The sequence below is a fragment of the Podarcis cretensis genome (assembly GCF_951804945.1).
Source record: "Podarcis cretensis genome assembly, chromosome: 4".
Lineage (NCBI taxonomy): Eukaryota > Metazoa > Chordata > Lepidosauria > Squamata > Lacertidae > Podarcis > Podarcis cretensis.
The window spans coordinates 72,768,877-72,789,284 of record NC_137173.1 but is presented as its reverse complement, the minus strand read 5'-3'; the positions used below and the strand labels follow the sequence as shown (position 1 = coordinate 72,789,284).

The following is a 20,408-nucleotide window of genomic DNA, read 5'->3' as shown; positions in this document are numbered from 1 at the left end:
CACCAAAAGTCCATCTAGTCAAACATTCTGCCTTCAGCAATACCCAGTTATACGCCCCATGAACAATCCCAACCGGGCCGTGCTAGAAATAGCCATCCCTGGTTTTGTCTCAGCATGTGATAATCAGACGTATGCTGCCTATAATAAGAGGTCCCGTTTTTAGTTATTATGGCTGATTGCCACTGAGAAACCTGTTCTCTGAACTGGCTTTTCTTCTCCCCATTTCCTTCAACAGCCATTTCCAACTGGCTGCATCAGAGGGTAGATAGGTACACTAAAGTTTACAGCAAAGCAGCAATTTGGTCTCTGGTTGCATGCTAGTCTGGTTTCTGATATAGAAGAATTTTCATCCCTTAATTGTTCCCTGTAAACTGCACACTGCTGTTAAGAGGACAGCTGTCCAGCTTACAGATCAACATCACCACTCAGAATTGAGACCAAATCTGCAGAAAGTGGTGTGCGGTAGATAACCTACCACACACCTGAATTTCATGAATCACCCAGCGATGTGTCCTTTAACTTCAAGGAGCCCATTCCAAAGTATGTGTGTATCAAGGAGAGAGGAGGCTGTGACCAACTGCCGTCTCCTTCTCTTTCCTCACCAGCCAGTCACTGGAACAGCAATTATGTAATTTTTTAGAACTGGTAGCTGAATTGTTTGTTTTCCTCTTCTGTTCCCATCCCTCATTCCTTTTGTATTGTTTCTATTAGATTATGAGCTTGCCTTGCTTTTGTTTTAAATCTCTGTACGCCGCCAAAAAATGTTTAGGTGCTTTGTAAATAATAGTAGTTATTCACTGCAATACCTGTTTGAGTCAACAGGTTTCTTTTGACACACCCCAACTCAGTTCACTGTACTGCTGAGCTTTCCAAGCTTTTCATGTTGGTGACACACTTTTTAGGCATGTATCATTTCGCGACACAGTAATTCAGTTTTATTAGCAAACCAGCAGGCTGCCCACTCCCTTCTCAGTCCCAGGAGGAGCACAGAGAGTGTTCACACAACACACCTACACACCGCAGCCGACACACTGACATGTCATGGCACAGAGTTTGGAAAGATCTGCTGTACTGCCTTTGTAACCAGTGTAACATTGAGTAAGCGACATGAATAGAAACAATTAACACAGGAAAACCTTGGAAATTGTTCATCTGCCGAACATGGCGAAAGCTCAAATGCTTAACCAGAATTCCCTTCCAGAAAGAGAAAGCCCAAATATAGTTTGGCAGGAATCCCTATTTGACAATTCTGGGGTGGGGGGAGGTGGGAAATATGCCAACTTCAGTCAGCCTTCTAAATTCTTAGAATTTCAGTTACCAGCAATGAATACTCATCATCTGCTACATCATCATCCATGTAAAGTTCACCATGTCTTAGCCCTTAGACATGCAAAGTAATAATAAAGAGAAAATCTGTTAACAGGTAGTGTGTGCTTCATCCTCATCTTGAATAAGCCAGCAGGACTTCCAAGTACCCTGAAAATGAGGCCTTTTGTTAAAAAAATCAGATAACGCCACGAGTTAGATGACTGCTGATAAAGTGATTGGACGCTGCTGGAAGTTCTTGACCCTTGAAGATAAGGCAATCATTTCACTTCTGAACTAGACAATCAGTTTAGAGCTACTTTAATTATATTCCAAAAGTGAAAGAATGAAAAAGAAATCAAGATTAAGTTCACTTGGAAGTGAACCTTCATTAAAACGCAAATCAGAAGTTTGATATAACAAATACGTGCAAGGAAAGGAAAAAGAGCTGGTTTATGGGTGGGGGAGATAACCTTCAAATATCTATGTTTGGTCAATAATTTTATAGCCACAGGGTGTTGCTAATAAATCCCATTGGTTCCATTGGAGCTTGTTAACTCTCTACATTGATTTCAATGGGGTTTGAGTGCAACTCACTTTGGGAGGTATCCAACTAAACACTTCTACTAGCATAAGCACTTTTGAAAGCGTAACAGAACCCTTCACTTTGTCCCAATACTCTCTAAATATGTTCTGGGGTTCCCCAAACCACCTAGAGCAGATGAGGTGAGAGATGAGGAGTGGAAGTCCCACTGCACAGCATGAAGTGGTTGTGCTAGTAGAATTGCTAAGATGGACACCACCCTTAGTCTGAATCAAACCCAGAACCATAACACAATAATGTCACTTTGCCTTCAAACTGTTCCCCAGTATAAATTATGTATGTAGTCTACACTCATTCAACAAATATTCACTGGGCTGGATCCAGAGATGCCCATCCACAAAGATAAAAGCATTTGATCTAGTGGAGGCTCCTGCTAACCCAAAAAAATGGAGGGAGGCTTTTCAATATTCAGAGTCAATACAGTGGTACCTCTGGTTACGTACTTAATTAGTTCTGGAGGTCTGTTCTTAACCTGAAACTGTTCTTAACCTGAAGCACCACTTTAGCTAATGGGGCCTCCCACTGCTGCTGTGCCGCCGGAGCACGATTTCTGTTCTCATCCTGAAGCAAAGTTCTTAACCCGAGGTACTATTTCTGGGTTAGCAGAGTCTGTAACCTGAAGCGTATGTAACCTGAAGCATATGTAACCCGAGGTACCACTGTATTCTTTTGCAGGGGAGGGAGGAGGAATTGGCAAAAATCACTTCCCCTCCTTTCTCTTAGCAGGCACCAGGGGCACTGTTTCAACAGGATCACTGATCTTATAGCAGGAGCATATCAGCAGTACATCACACTGAGCAAGCTGGAGTTAACTCTTTATCAGCAAAATAGGATCCGCACAGGAGTGTCAGGCCTAATGAGCACAGCAACTCAGGTCTTGCACCCATGAAGATTAAAGGTTCCCGCCTCCCATCTTCTCTCCATGGTGTTTTCCAAGCAGTTGGAGACTGTGCCTGTGTGCCTGTCTTTGCCCCTCCCATTTCATGACTATCCTGGTTCTGGGACACCAGGGGGAGCAGTAGCTTGACAAAGCAGTAAGGGGAAACACCTGTGCCTCTTCTCAAGCCTAACTCTGCCTCTTGGCTTTCCCCCTCCCATTTCAGCTTATGTCTGATTCTAGGCTGCTCTCTGACACAGACTCCCCCAGCTCACAAAGCCCTGCTACCTTTTCAGCTTCCGGCACATCCTCCCAGTCTTTTCTCTCTTTTCCACTCCACTTGTCCCACCAACCAATCCCTGGGCTCTGAGCATTCTTCCCTTGGAGGTTTCACAGCAGGTTCCTCCACCATTCCTTTGCGTCCAACCAGTTCCTAACAGCTTAGCATCAGACCCGTTATCTATTATAAGATTTAACAGCCACTAGCACTGAACGCCAACCACAGCATTCTGAGAGGATATTGCTTCCTATTTTAATAATAGTTCCCAACAGTATTTTCATTTTTTACTAAAAGAAATCATTTTAAAAGATGTTAATATAATAATACTGCTATTCTAATTTCAATTTGTACTGAACAACATGGAAACTAATGGATAGCAACTATTCTGTATATTGTAGGGCAGGGGAGAGACCTGCAACCAATTTCTATCAACCTCCACCAGCATAGGCAATAGCTAGGGATGATGTGAACTGTAGTTCAGCAACATTTGGAAGGCCATGCATACCCCATGACAGGGCTGCGGCAATCTAAAAATGCAGCTTTGGAAATTCATTCCAAAGCACAAGTAATTCCCTTGTAATTAAAAGCACAAGTATGTAATACACAATAAAATACCAGGAAACCCTTGGGTTTTTAGTTTCCATTGTTAATATACTTAATATAATACAGACTGTATTTATGCCCTTGTCTTGTTCTCTGACGGAATGAATTTCCAAAGCTGCATTTTTAGAATTTCAAAAATCAGGCTCATCTCATATATTGATGACAGACTGAAGGACTGATTATGTGCTGTATACTTTGATGTACACAGCAGGCTTCCCTAATTTACATCACTTCATATCTTTGCACTTTAGAGTCAAGAATTTTGGTGCACTCATCGCTCCCCTGACTTCTACTCAGCAGACCCCAGTTGGAAGGTTGATCCATGCTTATGAAACCGTCTCCTAACTATTCCATGAGCCAAACAACACAAAATGAAGAGATCAGTCCCTACAATATGTGCCAAGGTGAGCTTCTTTACAAGTTATGTAAAAGACAGGAAACTACGATGGCTCAAAGCAGGCAGGGATAGGGTGTTTCACGTTACTAGCTTCTGTAGCATATTTGTTAAACCTGACACAAGTTCCAAAGAGTTGCTGAAGCTTACAAATTGGTTGAGAAATCCCAGGGTCCCATCCCTGTCGCCCTTACCAGCTTGTTTGGTATTTTTAATCAGTCACCTCTCCTCCTGCAATATCACAAAATGTTTTTGATACTCCACTTCAAATTCATGTGTAGTGGGCAGCATTAAGGGCAGGGCAGTCTGGGAAAGAACACATCTTTCAGGATCAGGGTATTAATTCATAGTTCTTTGTAGAACATGTAGAAAATTCAAGTACAGTGGTACCTCTGGTTATGAACTTAATTCATTCCGGAGGTCCGTTCTTAACCTGAAACTGTTCTTAACTTGAGGTACCACTTTAGCTAATGGGGCCTCCCACTGCCGCCGCACTGCCGGCGTGCAATTTCTCTTCTCATCCTGAGGTAAAGTTCTTAACCCGAGGTACTACTTCCGGGTTAACAGAGTCTGTAACCCAAAGTGTTTGTAACCCGAGGTGTTTGTAACCCAAGGTACCACTGTGTATATTTTAGAGAATGTTTTGATATAGGTACACATCACAGAGAGGCTTTCGTTGGCTGAAACATACACACATTTCTTGCAGACCTGTGCCTGCAAGACACATCATGTTCATGTAGAGGTCCTTTGGCAAGAAGAAAATCAGCTGCAAACCCTTGGGCTGTAACGGAACTGTATTCTGAACAAAGTACTACTCCAGTGGGGTACAGAGCCAGGAAAACATATGCCCACAACATGAGACGAAGTATTTCCAGAATGTTGCTTTTTCCATGGAAGACCACTCTCAACTCAGATAGGATGGAAATCTGGAACAGAAGCTTGTGCCCTCACATAGGACAGTACATTTTATATAGACACAAAGAAGTCAGCACATTTACTGGCGCAACGAGCAGTGAAAGAGGAAATATTTTAAGTTGATTCCCCATTGGGAAACCATTAACACACCTAGTCTGAATATATGAATTTGAAGATGGAATAGTTCAATCAGGAAGCTCCAGAAACATGTTAATGAACATTGTTGTTTGTTTGAAAAATTACAGGAAAAATTTTCTGTGGGTTTATTAAGTCTGAGCTTAAGACATCAAATAAATCACACACAACAGAAAGGACTTACAATGGTTTTGATCACAGTAACATGTCATTTCAACCATGTACAATTTTATTTTGGATACCAAAAAAATTTAAAGCCAGAAATGCATTGTATGAGGCCAAGTGGAATGTCTACACTTAAACCCATTCTATCCATCTCTATCCTCAAATGCTCCATTTCACTTTGAAAAGTCACATTTATGCCCCTTCCACGCCAAGAACTCTAGAAAGAACTCTTTAGGTAATGAAATCAAATCCTTTTCTGAAAAAAAGGCTTTTTTAAAAAAGAAAGAAATGAACTTAGAAAAAAGAAGAGTTTGAAGCACTTGAAAATACAAGGCAAGGAAGACAAGACAGAATTAGCTTTGCAAGTAGAAACAATTTTTGTTTTGTTTTGGGTTTTGTTTTCTTTTTACAATTTTTGAAATACAACTTTTGAAGGGGCTAAGCTCAATGGATGAGCATATGCTTTGACACCAAAGGTCTCTGGTTGAGTCTCCAGCATCCCCAATTAAGTAATTTCTAATAGTCAGGTTGGAACAAAGCCTTTGACTCGTATTAGCTCATCAATAAATAGTGTATGGCTACATGGACCAGACCTCTATATGAGACTGTTTCCGATCTTCCAATGACACCTAGACCAGCTCCAAAGGAAGTCAGCTGTGTGAAAGGAAAATACCTTCAGTTCAACCACAGCTCTGACAAAATTTACTTCCTGGGCCAGAATACAGGATATGGGAAAGGCATAGCCAACCATTTCATGTTTTCAGTCATAGTAGCTGGAATAACATTGATAGTAGGTAGAAGTTGATTACTATATTTAGGTGTAGCGGAACAAATATAGCTTACGACAGCATAAGTCTAATTTGCTGTTTAAATTTCATCTTGAGCTTCCATGGATTTAAAATTCAGCAAGTTCAAATCAGATTAATATCACCATTTTATGGGGTACTTCCTTGATGACTTTAGCTGATCAACACTGCAACAGCTGAGAATCAGAAGGGGGTGGGAACAGTATGGGTTAAATGGCTTATTAGTTCAAAATATTTTGACATATTGCTTTCGATCACTTTCTAGAAACTATGCTCCAAAATGGGATTTGCCAAGCTACGGTATATTGAAAAATGCCCAAGCTATGACTGCATATTCAGCAGGCTGTGTCAGAAGGTTCAACTGATCTGTACATGAGCTGTGCATGGCTGATACACACATAAATTTATGCCCTGTATGTCCTGTACGCCCTACATGAATAAAGCCAAACAATAATGGGTGCTTCTGTACTATAGTGGTTTAAAAATAAGTGCCTTCTGCATTGATTGAATTACATTCATGTATAGGAGGTATACTACAGAACATGAAGGTTCATCGTCAACAAGGAAACCAACAACATATGTGAATATTTGTGTGGTATATAGAATATCAGAACTCTTCTGTCTTGCTTTCTGTGCTATATAGAGAAGCCCAGGAAGCACAAGAGCAGTGGTTCTCAAAGTGGGTGCCACACTGGAGACGATGGCAAGCATAGGGGAAAGATTCAAGGACAATCAACGTAACATTTAAATATTTCAGTGTAGTAGATTATCAAAATAATAATTTTTATTTGCAGAATGTGGATACTCTTTCAAAATCAAGCACTGCTGGGAGTTGTTTCTTTGTTTTTGTTTTCCAACAATAAATGGAGCCAGTAAATTTTTATTCTAAAAAGTTTGGCACAGAGACATTTAAGAACCACTGCACTAGAGAGTGTAATGCACTGGCAATATCCTTAAGAAACTTTTTAAAAATAGAACTACTCATCTATTCTTAATATGACTAGAGCTAGTAATAAAAAGATTTGTTTAACTAAAAGAACTACGGAACATTGTTATATATTTATGTCTACAAAATAATCAAAGGTTTTAAGCCATCTCAGGCAGTATTTAGTAATTCCAATATGGCAGAAATGCCATATTGTCTAAATAGTCATGTGGCCAAATCTCTCTCCTGTGCTGAAGCTGCATCAAATTCTGTGATACTGAACTGGCACAGCAAGCTATAGATCTTATCTTACCTATATATTCTGTCCATGAGAGGGAAGAATGAAATGGGGCAGCTTCAGGAGGTATCATCGGCCACATAAAATTAGACTTGAGATACTTTGTGGACGCAGTTTTACTACCCACATATTACAGCATGGTAAGAACTAGGGCCAATTCATTTAACTGGTTACTCAACAGGAAGTGACAAACATGAAACAGACCTGTATGGAACCAGGTTATCATGAATGGTTACACTTCACACCATACACCATATTGGCTGGAACACTTGCTTCCTGCCTTGCTGGCCTTTTTTGACCTGTGTGACTCCAACCACAAAAGCTGAGGCTGCTGAACAGACTCTTGGGTTGGGGTATTGTTTAGGGGTTTTTGTTGCAGGGAGATTGTTGCTGTTATTGATGTTCTTATTTGTATCTTTATTTTAGATCTTATTATGATTTATGTGGAAATTGTTTCAATTTGGATGGGTACTGTTTCATGTTTTAATTGTTGTCTATGACTACTTTTGTTGTGTTTGTAATATTCATGTTGCAAGCTGCCTTGAGCATGGTTTTACCTATGGAAAGGCGACATACAAACAAAATGATGTATTTATGTACACCAGTTTTACCAAGAAATGCTCTAAAAGAACCATCTGTAGGTAAAACAATTGTCAGTCACATTAAATCATCACAATATATTATGTTCTATTCAGCAAAAAGGACCATCAGACCATTTCCAACTTAAGTTTTATAATAACAGTGGTATATAATTAAGCTCATTAAGCGTACATGTGCATTAGACCTATCAGTATCCTCAAATTAAAGCCATACTGTTTTGACCGATACAAGACAATTTTTGCTTCAATAGTAATGATAAGAACCATTGGCCAAATTTAGACATTACATTAAAACTATGGTTGAGATTGAGCCACTTGAACTCATGTACTTACTCATTCCTTCTCCTCCTTCACACCTATGGGAGAACACTGAAAGCATCTATTTTGTTTTGAATAAACCAGTTTCCCATTACATCCAACCTCAGGAATGTGTGGTTCATCCTTCCTCCGGATAGCAAACAAAACCATCTGAAATCAGTTTGATTCTGGTTTACTTCAAACTAGCAAGAGTTGGAATGAAAGACAGCTTTTAAAGTTCAGACAAAATATGAAACTTCAGTTTATTTGAAACCAAAAGTGAAAACTTTCAATCTCCACACCTCACACATAAAGTAGGAAAGGGAAGGAAGGAGTGTGTGTGACCCCAAGGCACACTGAAGCCCATTCTTATAACATTAAATATTATAACATTAAATAATGTAAAACATGACATCTTTATCCAGCCAACATTTAGACATGTATGAAACAGAACATAAAGCTCCAAAATATTTGAAAAATCCTCCTTGAATTTCAATCAGAAGAGTTACAGAAGAGGGCAAGTGCAAGTTCAGGCATGGCAAAAATTGTATACCAGAACCAGAACTTGGGAGTCTGAAGCAGGAGGTGAGGGTAACACCCATTCCCTCCAGCCAGGATTTTTACAAGCACAAGTTAAAACTTGTTTCATCCCTGCAGGCCCTTTGGTAAAAAAAATAAAGCCTTTAATTTCATAAAATATATAGCCGCCATTGGAGCTCTAATTTACCTTTTATGAGGGTACTATATCATACAAAGGAAACTATTCAGCGAAGAGGTAAACATACTGAAGTCCACTGAAATTGCTAAGCCGAAACATGTTGAATTCTATGTTGAATTTTGTGTTGAATCATGACCAACATTCACTGGCCAAACAGCCAATCTGGCAATGTTGGCGTGTTATACTAACTGACTCTTATTTGAAGGGAGAAAGTGAGGTGAAGAATCAGGTTGTCACCCAATCCTAAACGTGTTCACTGGAGAAGGCATTAAACAAGCATCTCCTTAACTCACAATGTTCAACATTTCTGTGTATGTGCAAACTTCCTGATCCATTATATTTTACTGTGACCGTCAGCAATACAACAAATCTGTACAGCAAATCTTAATGAGACATTTCATGCTACACTTTCTCTGTGGGAACATTCAGGTACATGTTTCAGGACTCTACTACATCCATCAGGGCAAAAAAGAATGGAAGCATGAGCATCTTTGATTTAACATATTAGAGGACACATATTGCTTCTAACACAGAAACTAATCTATTGAGGAGAGTAACATTTGAAGCAATCCATTAAATTAGGTACTTTTTAAAAAAAACAACCCAAAAAAACCTTGGTGTTCTGATCTTACCTTTAAAACTTTAAATATTTAAACACTTGAGGAAGTTCAGATCAAAGCTTTTAAGACTTCAAATCCCTACAGCAAATTAGCTCTGCAATGAAGCTAAACCATCTATTAGGCTTGACCATTCAACATGCTACTTCTGTCTGTAGCAGAAGGGCTGAGTAATTGCTTAGAAGTTACCCTTTTTACTTGTGTGTCCTCTTCCTAACAGAAGGCCTCACTGTGGGAAGAAGTTAATCCCACCACCTTAAAATAGGTAGTGGTTTGACTCTTCTTTAATAGATCCTACCCGGTTCCAAAGGTTTTAGAAAATCTACAGTCTCCCAATATTCCCTTCCCAGGCAAGTTGACCAAGAGGGTAGTGGCCAGCAAGCAGAAGCAAATTATCTATATCCATTCCAATCTGGTTTCAGATCTGGTTTGGACACAAGAATAGCCTTTATCAGGAGAGAGAAGGGGATGGTGACTGTGTTGTTTCACCTTCACCCCTCAGCAACTTTTGACACTACTGACCATAAGCTGGGAGTTGGAAGTACTATATTCAGTGGTTCCACTACCTGTAGGGTTGCTACCAGATAGTACTAAGAGGAGATTGCTGCTCAGCAATAAACTGGTAAAATTGAGATACTGTGTGTGGTGGCTCCCATGTCCAGAAATTAGGAGTGTGGCCTGTTCTAGGATGAACTGCACTGCCTCTGAAGGAACAGGCTTGTACTCTGAGAGTATTCCTGGATTTAGACAAATCACCAACTCTAAAGAGACTCCATGGATAGGAGTGTTGATGTCCAGCTTAGGCTGATTTACAAGCTACAACCACTCTTGGACCAGGACAGCCTGGCTTCAGTTGCCTATGCTCTAGGAACCTGTCTGGACTGCTGTCGAATGTGACTGCTAGGCTAGTAAGTGACACAGAACATCACTGGTCCTGAAAGTGCTGCTGGTTTCCAGTGAGCTACCAGACCCATTTCAAGCTGTTAGTGCCAGTATATAAACCCGTAAATGGATTGGGCCCCAATTACCTAAATGAACACCTTCTTGAGGATCAACCACATCAGATTCTACATGGGGCTGCCTAGTTGGTGTTGACCTATGAAATTCCTCTTTTTGGTGAGGTGGGTCTGTGTCCATCATTACTGACTTTCAGAAGGAATCTGAAAATCATAGAATGTAGAGTTGGAAGGGATCCTGAGGATCACCTAGTCCAACCCCTGCAATGCAGGAATATGCAGCTGTCCCATATGGGAATCAAACTTGCAACCTTGGCGTTATCAACACCACACTCTACCAACTGAGCTATCCAGGCTGCCTTGATCCATGCTCCTGTTTACCCAGATACTGTTCCTTGCAACCCTGGGATCCCTGGATGAAATAACCTTTTTACCTGTAACTGTAAATTTACCTGTAAATTTTTTGAAATTTGTTATGTTAGCTGTTTTTCTTTTTTAAAAAATAAATAAATATTGTTTTACTATGGATGTGTTTGCTGCCCTGGGCTCCATCAGATAGAAGGGCAGTATCTAAATTCAATAAATAACAGTAATAGTAACAATAATAACTACAACAACAGAAGACATTTAACATGTTAAAAAGTTTTGCCTGAATATGGAATTGAATTCAATAATAACTCTCAAGCCTACTTCTGTGTTTTGGAGTCATGGGTTGCACTCGAGATTTAAAACAACACACACACATAAAACAAAGCTATGTTACAAGCATTTGGTATTTACAACACTATCTTCATGTGAAACTATTTTTTGGTAATGGCAGCTTAAAACAAACACCCTTTTCTCTGAAAATGTACCATTAAGCGTTCCTTCTACATGAAGCCACTGTCTCGCATATTAAAGAAACTACTGTTTACATTTGTGGTGTCACTTAAACTAGTGATGTGCTCCTGATCCAAGCCCCATTCACCTTCATCTTCTTCCTCTGGCTCAGCTTCTGACCCATTGCGAGAGTTCTCATACAGAAAGATTTGTTCATCTACATGAGCCGGGGCTAACCGATTTCTCTTAGCACTAACAATGTTTGCAGAGGAACCAAAGAGACGTTCAGGGAAAACACTTGTGGCCACAATACACCAGTATTTCTGAAGAACCTTTGGCAAAACAGGAAATAAAGCTAGCCTGTCAGACCACCACTTGAGAGGATCTTCATTTAGTCCAAGAACTTTCTGGGATTTGAAATTACTCAGCTCCTCAATAATCTGAGCATGCCACTCCTCTTGGTCTTCAGCACCCCCTGTCTGGCAAAATATCTCTGCAAGCATGTTATTGATGGCACTAGTAGGAGGAGGGGTAGAGGAAATTGCCATTTTTTTCACTGGTGGCTCTTCAGACAATGCAAAAAACTTTTCTTCAGGCCTCAATGTGTTCTCCTTTTCTTCCTCTAGGAGACTTTTTGCGTCCTCTACTACTCTGTTTTCAACCTGCTGTCTCTCAAACGCTGAAAGAAATGGAAGTTTCTTGTACCTGGGGTCCAGGAAAGTTGCAACGTTTAGAAACATGTCTATATCAGGCGCATGCTGGTATGTTGTGGACAATTCTTTGGCTATCACTTCCTTTGCCATACTGATTTCTTTCAAGTCATTTTCTTTGATGTTTAGTGTTGTGTTCAGCAGCATGTGAAGGAGAGGTTTCACCATACTTATTGTTGGGTATTTGGAAGCAGACATCATTTCGGCAACCTGTTTGAACGGCTGGAGCAAGTCCACCAAGCCTTCAATTGTATTCCACTCACTGGCTTCCAGCATCAGGTGGTGATTATTGCTGTCCTCCACAAGAACTGCGGCAATTACGAACTGCTGCTCCTTGAGTCGCTGCAGCATGGCAAGAGTGCTTCCCCACCAGGAAACACGATCACTCACAAGCATGCAGGGCAGAGTGTTCTGCTGCTTCTGCTTCTCACTCAACATGCACATGGCTACTGAAGACTGCTGAAAATATTCCACCAGCTTCCGACACCTCGACAGGAAAGCACACAGCTTCGGAAGCTGAAAAGCTCGCTGTATACCTGCATTAAAAGTTTGCCCTAAGCAAGGCATCTGCACTGGAATGTCGAGAAGAGAGCAAGCTTTCACAATGTCTTTCCCATAATCTGTTGTAGCACCAAAAACTTTTGTATTGATTCCCCATTCAATGAATATCTCATAAAGTACTCGCGTAATTGTCTCTGCGGTGTTTTCCTCGGGCACTTCAAATGTTTTTAAACACCGGGAATTAACAGCCAGGCAGCTGGAAGCACCGCTACTGAGAAAATGAACTGACAGTGTTACGTAGGATCTGTTCTGGTTCCCGCTTCTCCACATGTCAGAGGATATGCCGCACCACGGGATATCAGTCAGCTCTTTTAGCACAACATCCCTGACAGCCATATATTTTTCAGGAATCGCTTTTGTGCAGAAATACTTTCTACAAGGAAGTTCATATCTGGGGTCGGCCGTTCGTAAAAGATTCTTGAAGGTTGGCTCATCTACAATGGAAGGAGGATATAACCCTTCACATATTAAGCTAATCACTGCCAATGTTAGCTCTTGGTGCTTTTTATTCTCGTAACTGTGACCTGCCTTCATAATTAAGGTGTCCTGAACAGCCTGCTGAGACGATTCTGGCTTCAGTTTTGAAAACGCCGTGGCAAAGGCCTCCCTCATTTGCTCAGTGTTGCTTTTCACAAACTCGCAAAACTCGTCTGGATGATTCTTTTCAAGGTGGTAAGAGAGGTTGGACGTGTTTCCTGAATAGGCTATCTGTGCCATGCAAATGCGGCAGTAGATTTTCTTCCACTGCATTATACATCCTTCCGCATTGGTATCAAAGCCAAAGTACTTCCACACTTTGCTCTTTGCTCTTGGGTGGGCCACTAACTTTAGGTCTGACGGGGAAGTTTCCAAACTTTTATTCTCCATTGCTTCTTGGCCACAGCCCCAACCTTTTGGTTCTTCACTCATTAATGAGCACCTGATAAAAGGCAGCAAACAAACATAAAATGAGAAAGCGTAGGCCTGATCAAATATGAGAAATCAGTGCTTTTGTGAACAAGCACAATATACTTAGTATTATTTGAATACGTTTGAGGGTGGCTCCCACTCTGCAAGTAGGACACACCACAGCCTATGTATCTGGACACCATATGGCAAATTCAGGGTGTTGACAGAAGACTTGTCCAAAACTAAAAGTTGCATGGTATGTGGAACTAGAGCCAATGTCTCAGTGTAAAGGTCTCAGTTTTAGCTTGCATTCCTCTCCTTACCGCAAGCAACTTATGCCATTTCAGCCGACAAAACACTAAGGGAACAAAACATTTTGGATGGCCTTGACAGCTGACCAAAAATTGGGTTGCCACAAATATGCTCCTTCCTCCAACTCTGCAGGAGGGGAAGCTTATCTCCCAGCATGGCCTTGTTTCTGATGGCACTCTGAGCACTTCCAAAGCATAGCAAAATGTCAAGGATGATTTCCTGCCTTGTTCTCTGCCTAAGAAGATAGTAAGAGTTGCTCCGTGTTCTTCAACTCTGGGTCCCAGATGGTGTTGGACTGCAAATGTCTCATCACCCCAAGACAATTTAGCCAATGGTCAGGAGTTATGAGAGCTGCAGTCTATCACCAGCTGAGGACCCATGGAGAAGCAGGCTGACCTATGTCATGCTGATCTCTATAAGACCTGATAACAATTTCAAAGCACAATGTAACTGCAGGAACTCTCCTCCCCGTATCCAAGCACAGGTGGTCAGGAATTCATGACACTTACCAATGGGAGGAAAGACACCATGGCAAGTGAGTATCTCAGTTCTTGACAATATTTAAGCCCTAATTAATTCAGGTTTGTACATACTCGCTGTGGGCAGTCAATTGTGTGATTAAGAATTGCCTCAACGGGAGCTTTTGTAAATTAGTTGACTGTTGTCTTTTCTCTCTCTCCCTTTGAGGTTATCAGTGCACTACAGTTAATTAAAATAGGTATGTGTGGCTGTACAGGCAGGCCGGTAGACATTTTTGTGGGCTTTAAAAATGTTGTGAATTTATTTACGAGGTAGGATTAAGCACTTCTACAGCCCCAGACATTACCAAATTTTATAGCAACCCAAAGTGTTTGTAACTTTCGATTTCAACATCCTCTTGCAAATAATTTAAAAGAATATTTATTGAGTGGGACCCAGTTTATGTCAATGGAGTTAGGTTTCCCCCCAGATTATATGTAAACAAATGTTACGCTGTGTTTAATGCAACTTAAAATCTTGAATAAATAGGGCAGAAGCTACACATAACTAGTGGAGGCAGAACCACCACTGCAGTTGCTCCACAGCTGAACAAGAAAGGCAATTTAAAAGATCAGCAAGCAAGAAAAGTGGCTTGCCCTGTTCAGTCTTGTAAGCTATAGACACCTCTGAATGTGCACACTCTTCTCTTGCATGCATAGTTTTGTAGGAATGTACCCTAAACCAATTGCCTGAATTTAAATAATTCACATTATCTAATTTGTTTCAGCGGGACTTCACAAATACACACCACCCATAGATCTTCAGCTTCCTTTCTCTTCCTGTCTTGTTTTGTGTTTGAAAATACTGCAATTTAAATAAACAAAAATACAACTATTAGGATGTTATTGTTGTTTTCTACTGCTGTTATTGTTGCATTGTGATTTTTATATTCTATGCTATCTTTCTGTATTTTCTATGCAAGTGTGAAGTATATATGTATATGTGTGTGTGTGTGTGTGTGTGTGTGTGTGTGTAAGCAATTCTAGAATCCTTGCATTAGTGCCCTACTAATTCCCTTGGGGATGACTAATAAGTGTCAGATCATCCAGGAAAGTCTCTTGGCTGCCCCTTTCATGAGTGCCTATCAGACTCCTTCAGGCCACCAGAGTCTGCCTACATATCCTGATGCTGACTCCTTTTACATTCCCCTAAGACACTCAAATACGCGCCACAAACATCTGTATTTTTGGAATGCAACTTAATTACTCAACATATTCAAATTTACATAATTTACGTTCATTAATGAGATGCTCAAGGCCAAGAATATTTAAGAAGTCAATCCTGAAAAAATTAAGATGCCTAAGTAGGTGCCTGGCTGGTTTAAACTAATCTTCAAAGAGTTGCAATTACAGTTGCTGCTGAATAAGAAGCAGCAATTCTTACCTAAACCTCGCTGCTTAGAAAATTGATGCATTCTTTACTGTGATTAATACCCATGCTTTGAAACTGTCAGACCAAATTATTGACCCAATCTTGTTCTGCCACATCATTCCCAAAGAGACAGCAGCTTAAAAGATCCACAATATGTTGTCTCACAACTCCTGACAAGGGAAACAAAACATGAAGCAACATATATAGATTCAAATTGTTACATATATAGAGAGAGAGACACTGATGCTTGTAAACTTAGTATTGTAAAACCTTCATTAGCGGAAGGTTGTTTGGGAAGGAAGGGAGAAAGATTAAAGTCTGTCTTTATTTTGGTCAGCTGCTGCCACCAACTCCACCATCTGCCTAAATGCTAGGTAAAGGTAAAGGGACCCCTGACCATCTTGCTTTACTGGCCGAGGGAGCTGGCGTACAGCTTCCAGGTCATGTGGCCAGCATGACAAAGCTGCTTCTGGCGAACCAAAGCAGCGCACGGAAAGGCTGTTTACCTTCCCGCCAGAGTGGTACCTATTTATCTACTTGCACTTTGACGTGCTTTTGAACTGCTAGGTTGGCAGGAGCAGGGACCGAGCAACAGGAGCTCACCCCGTCACAGGGATTCGAACCACCGACCTTCTGATCAGCAAGCCCTAGGCTCTGTGGTTTATCCCACAGCACCACCAGTGTCCCATGCCTAAATGCTAGAAGAGGGTTAATGTAGAACATAGAACATAGCATTTTCATCTGTTGATAAACCAGCCTGGGTGATATATATTCCCACAAATAGGTGGGGAAAGGGAATGAGATAATCAGTACAGCATGTGGGCTGCCGTCAGCCCTGGGTCCTTAGGTTGTGCACGGCCATCCCACCCTTAATTCAACACATTGTCAGAAGTCTGATACTAGGACTTGGATACGACACCTGCCCTTGGTCTTAAAATCTAGTAGATTTTACTTATCTAGCAATAAGTAAACCACATGGAAAGCTCATATATCTAGGTCTAATGATGGTTGACAGTACAAAGCAACATACAAAAGCACACATTACACAACCAGCAGATATGTTTTTCAGATGAAAAAGGAAGAAGTCTTTAGGCTGCAATCCTGTGCACTAGGGTCACCCACACATACAATTTAAGCACTTTTATACCACTTAAACAGTCATGGAGAATCCTGGGAACTGTAGTTTCTTAAGGGTGCTGGGAACTGCAACTCTGTGACGTCAGCACCCTTAAGAGCTATAGTTCCCAGAAATTTGCCTGACCTCTAAAGTGGTATAATAGTGTTTTAATAGCATGGTGCGGATGTAATCTAGGTGTGTGTGGAGAACCTTCAGCCCTGAACTACAACTCCCATTAGCCCCAGCAAACATGGTCAATGATCTGAGTTAGAATTCAGCAACATTGGGAGGTCCAAAGATTTCCAACACCTGCTATATGTATTTACTTTGAATAAGCCCCAACAAACTAAGTGGGATTCGCTTACAAACAAACACACATAGGTTTGTGCTGTTAGCGGCCTGTTTAGAATATAAAATAAAGGTGCAGAATGCATTTAATGCATCATCAAATGCAATCAAAATGCACTTATGAGACAGATTTCTGAAAATGTAAACCAAAAGTTAAATACAATAAGAACTTTTTACAGCTAAAAATTCTTTATGCACACGGTCAGCAATTAAGTGACAAGTAAAGCTACATCCTATATATCAAACATTAATTTAAATGAAGAATTCAACACTACTGGTTCTGTTGCAAGGAGGAAGCAGAAGATAAGACTTAACACAGTGTCCCTTTAGCATGTGAAAGTAGCTGACCTCATGTGGCATATCTCTGCAGGCCTAAACAGGGTTAATTGTACCACATCAGGGCAGAAACATCATTCAAAATAAGGATTGTTTAACCTACCCAGGCACAAACTAATTAAGACTAGTTCTTGCACTCCAGCTGCAAAGTTTTAATATAACATGTCATAAAGAAAACACTGCTATCAAGAATGACAGCCCAATGTATTTTTAGCCCTAACTATTCTTACAGTAAAACATTACTTTCCGACTCAAAAAATAGTCACATCTATCTTGTGAACTTTATTATATTTTTGTTGTCTGCTTTAAAGAAATAAGCAGACCATGAAAAGTAATCAGAAATTGAGCAAAACAGAGCAACATTATCCAATGAAGACACATTATGACATCTGAACTGTTAACAATTCTAGAACTTAAGAGGTTCTCCACCCCCTTGGTACAGTTGAAATATGTTACAGAATATACATTAAAAACTTTACTTACAGATTGGCATGTTTGTATTCAGCTTCATAAAATACAGATAGAAAAGTGAAAACTCAAAAGCTATGGACTCTCTACTTTTAAGAGGATGGTGGCCATCCAAGGTTCTGTAGTTTCCTGGATCCTGCGGCCTCACACTGCAACTCTGAAATGCATCACTAGGCAGGGACGATCTGCTTTTTCTCTTTAGATAACCAACGAATCCTAGCCAAAACACACTGACTCAGAAGTTACAGCCTACTGCTTCCATTGGTCTTACTAGGACAATGTGATCCTCTTGACCAGGGTGTGTCGCCTCGCCTGCTGCAACGTACCTTTTCTGTCCACAGCACTAGGTATTATTCAGCTTCGAACCTTGACACTGTCCGCGGTTCCTACTACCTGTATTATCAACTGTAACAGCATGCACTTATAACAGGTCGGTCCAACCTAGGAGCCACAGGTTTGCGGCTGGAAGGGGGCGTGTACGCATTTGCTAGAGATCTGCATGCCTCCGGGGGGCGAGAGCCGCAGGTGGGGCTTGGTAAAGACACTGACACGGCCGAGCCAAAGCTCTGCTATGTCAGGCCCGAGAAAAGAAGATCCCCCTCCGGGCAGCGACAAAACAAAGCCCGGGGAAGCGGGCGCCCAGGTGCGCCCTCCTTCCGCGGAAGCAAAAATTTGGCTTGGCTCCCCATTTTCAGAATGATAATCCCTGGAAGAAAAAGCCTTTCCTCGCCTCCGCCGCCGCCCCGGGCGGAAGAAAAGCGAGCTGGTGTCGCGCGCGCGCTTTCCTTTCGCCCCCCGCGCCACTTGGCGAGGTGGCAGGCGCTGAGCGAGGCGCTTCTTTGACCAGCCTCTCCACCCCAGAAACCCGCAGCCCTAACTAACCTGGCTTCAAAGGCCAGCCTGGTCGAAGGAGGCGGCGGAGCAGCTGGTGCAACACGACGCGGAAGCCGATCCAATAGACTCGTATCACAGGCAGCGCCAGCCAGAGGAGCGACATGGCTCTTTGGCCGCCGCCGCCGCCGCCTCCGGCTCTTCCTTGCGCTTTTTCTCGGCTCGAAGGAGAAAGGAGGCCGGTCCCCACCCTCGGCAGGAGGAGGCACAGCGCAAGCGACACGCCTCCCGGGCTCCGGAGCGCTCGGCTCAGAGCACTCGCTAGCTACACCCAGCGGAAGAGGAGGAGGAGAAGTCCTTTTCCGGGCATGTGCGCGCTTCTGCTCGCGATCCGGGTCTCTCGCTCTCCCCTTCCTTACACCCTCCCTTCCACACCATGCGTGCAGCATACACTTTCCCATTGCTACCCCCGCGCTAATTTCGGCAGTAAGAATTTGCATGCTTTGAAATAGGGCTCTCAGCCAGCTAGGCTGTGAAATGAGGTCACTTGCCGGAATGTGGAACAATAGAGAACATAACGCCTTTTTCACTTGCTTTGGAACACGCGTTTCTCATTCAAAGGAAGCAGCTGCTGACTACCTTACGGTGAAAAGTACTAGACAAACTAGTAGATTTTTAAAAATAAAATAAACGCTGGTTAAATGCATGATTGAAAAAATCAACGCTGACATTCAAATTTGCCTGCAGTTCTGCCCAGTAGGAACTTGGAAGGCAAGCAGGCCAAGAGGGAGGGTGTATTTATTTTTAAGTCTGGTGTTTCTAATGCAATTCTCCCTTAAAGGTGTCAGACCTCTTGTTAAAATGTTTTCACGGGCTCCTTCACAACTCATCTACACCAATTATCTTCCAGCATGGAGGGCTCTGACTAGAATATATATTGCTGCTGCTGCCCTTGGATAAGGTGACCTGGGAAGACAAAGCTTGGTTAAAAGAACCCATGAAAAGAAGAACTTCAGTTAAAAGAATTGTATTTGCCTCCTCTTATTCCCTGTATTCAATCTATCAAGGGTGCCTGTGGTACCCAAATCATCCTTCAAAGCACAACACATTCATGGCATTCATTCAGTAGAATCTATGACTTAGTAACAAATAGAAGGAATTGATGTGGGCAAGACTCTTGCAGTCATGCAGCCAGCTTCCTGCTCTCTTGACCCCTGCCTCACCTAGCTGGTGAAAAGCAGTCAGGAGGGGTTGACTGGATGGGTCCAGAATGTGGTAGATACATCACTATATGACAAGGTGCTGCCTACTGTTCTTAAAAAGGCAGGGCTGCACCTGTATCAAGGAGAGGGCCAGAGAGAGTGCAACTCTGCTTCTTGATACCTCCACAACTTTTGATACCATGGACCATGGTATCCTTCTGTACCAACTCTGTGGGGGCACTGTTTTACAGTGGTTTTTCTGCTACCTAGAGGGTTGTGTCCAGAAAGTAGCATTGGGAGACTGGGTTCCAGCTGTATGGTCTTTGCACTATGGTGTGCCACAAGGTACAATCTTCTCCCCAATGTTGTTTAGCATATATATGAAGTCACTGGGTGCAGTCACTAGGAGTTTGGTGGCAAACGGTCATCAAT

The 20,408-nt window shown here is 41.8% G+C and overlaps 1 protein-coding gene across 7 annotated transcripts in view; it reads right to left on the bottom strand.

The window, feature by feature from the left end:
* LOC307214119 (E3 SUMO-protein ligase ZBED1-like) overlaps window positions 1-20,408 on the bottom strand; it is a 130,070-nt gene that overhangs the window by 79,673 nt on the left and 29,989 nt on the right. The window contains exons 1-3 of one of the 7 annotated variants that reach the window (XM_079972669.1): window positions 15,687-15,844; window positions 15,052-15,107; window positions 8,020-13,503 (exon numbers count right to left, since the gene is read on the bottom strand). In XM_079972669.1, the coding sequence (XP_079828795.1) occupies window positions 11,364-13,493 (2,130 nt within the window). In that variant the 5' untranslated portion in view covers window positions 13,494-13,503; window positions 15,052-15,107; window positions 15,687-15,844 and the 3' untranslated portion in view covers window positions 8,020-11,363. Of the gene's footprint in view, window positions 1-8,019; window positions 13,504-15,051; window positions 15,108-15,686; window positions 15,845-17,958; window positions 18,442-18,825; window positions 19,162-20,408 lie in introns of those variants that run through there. The other 6 variants (XM_079972673.1, XM_079972672.1, XM_079972671.1 and 3 more) reach the window with 6 other exon arrangements.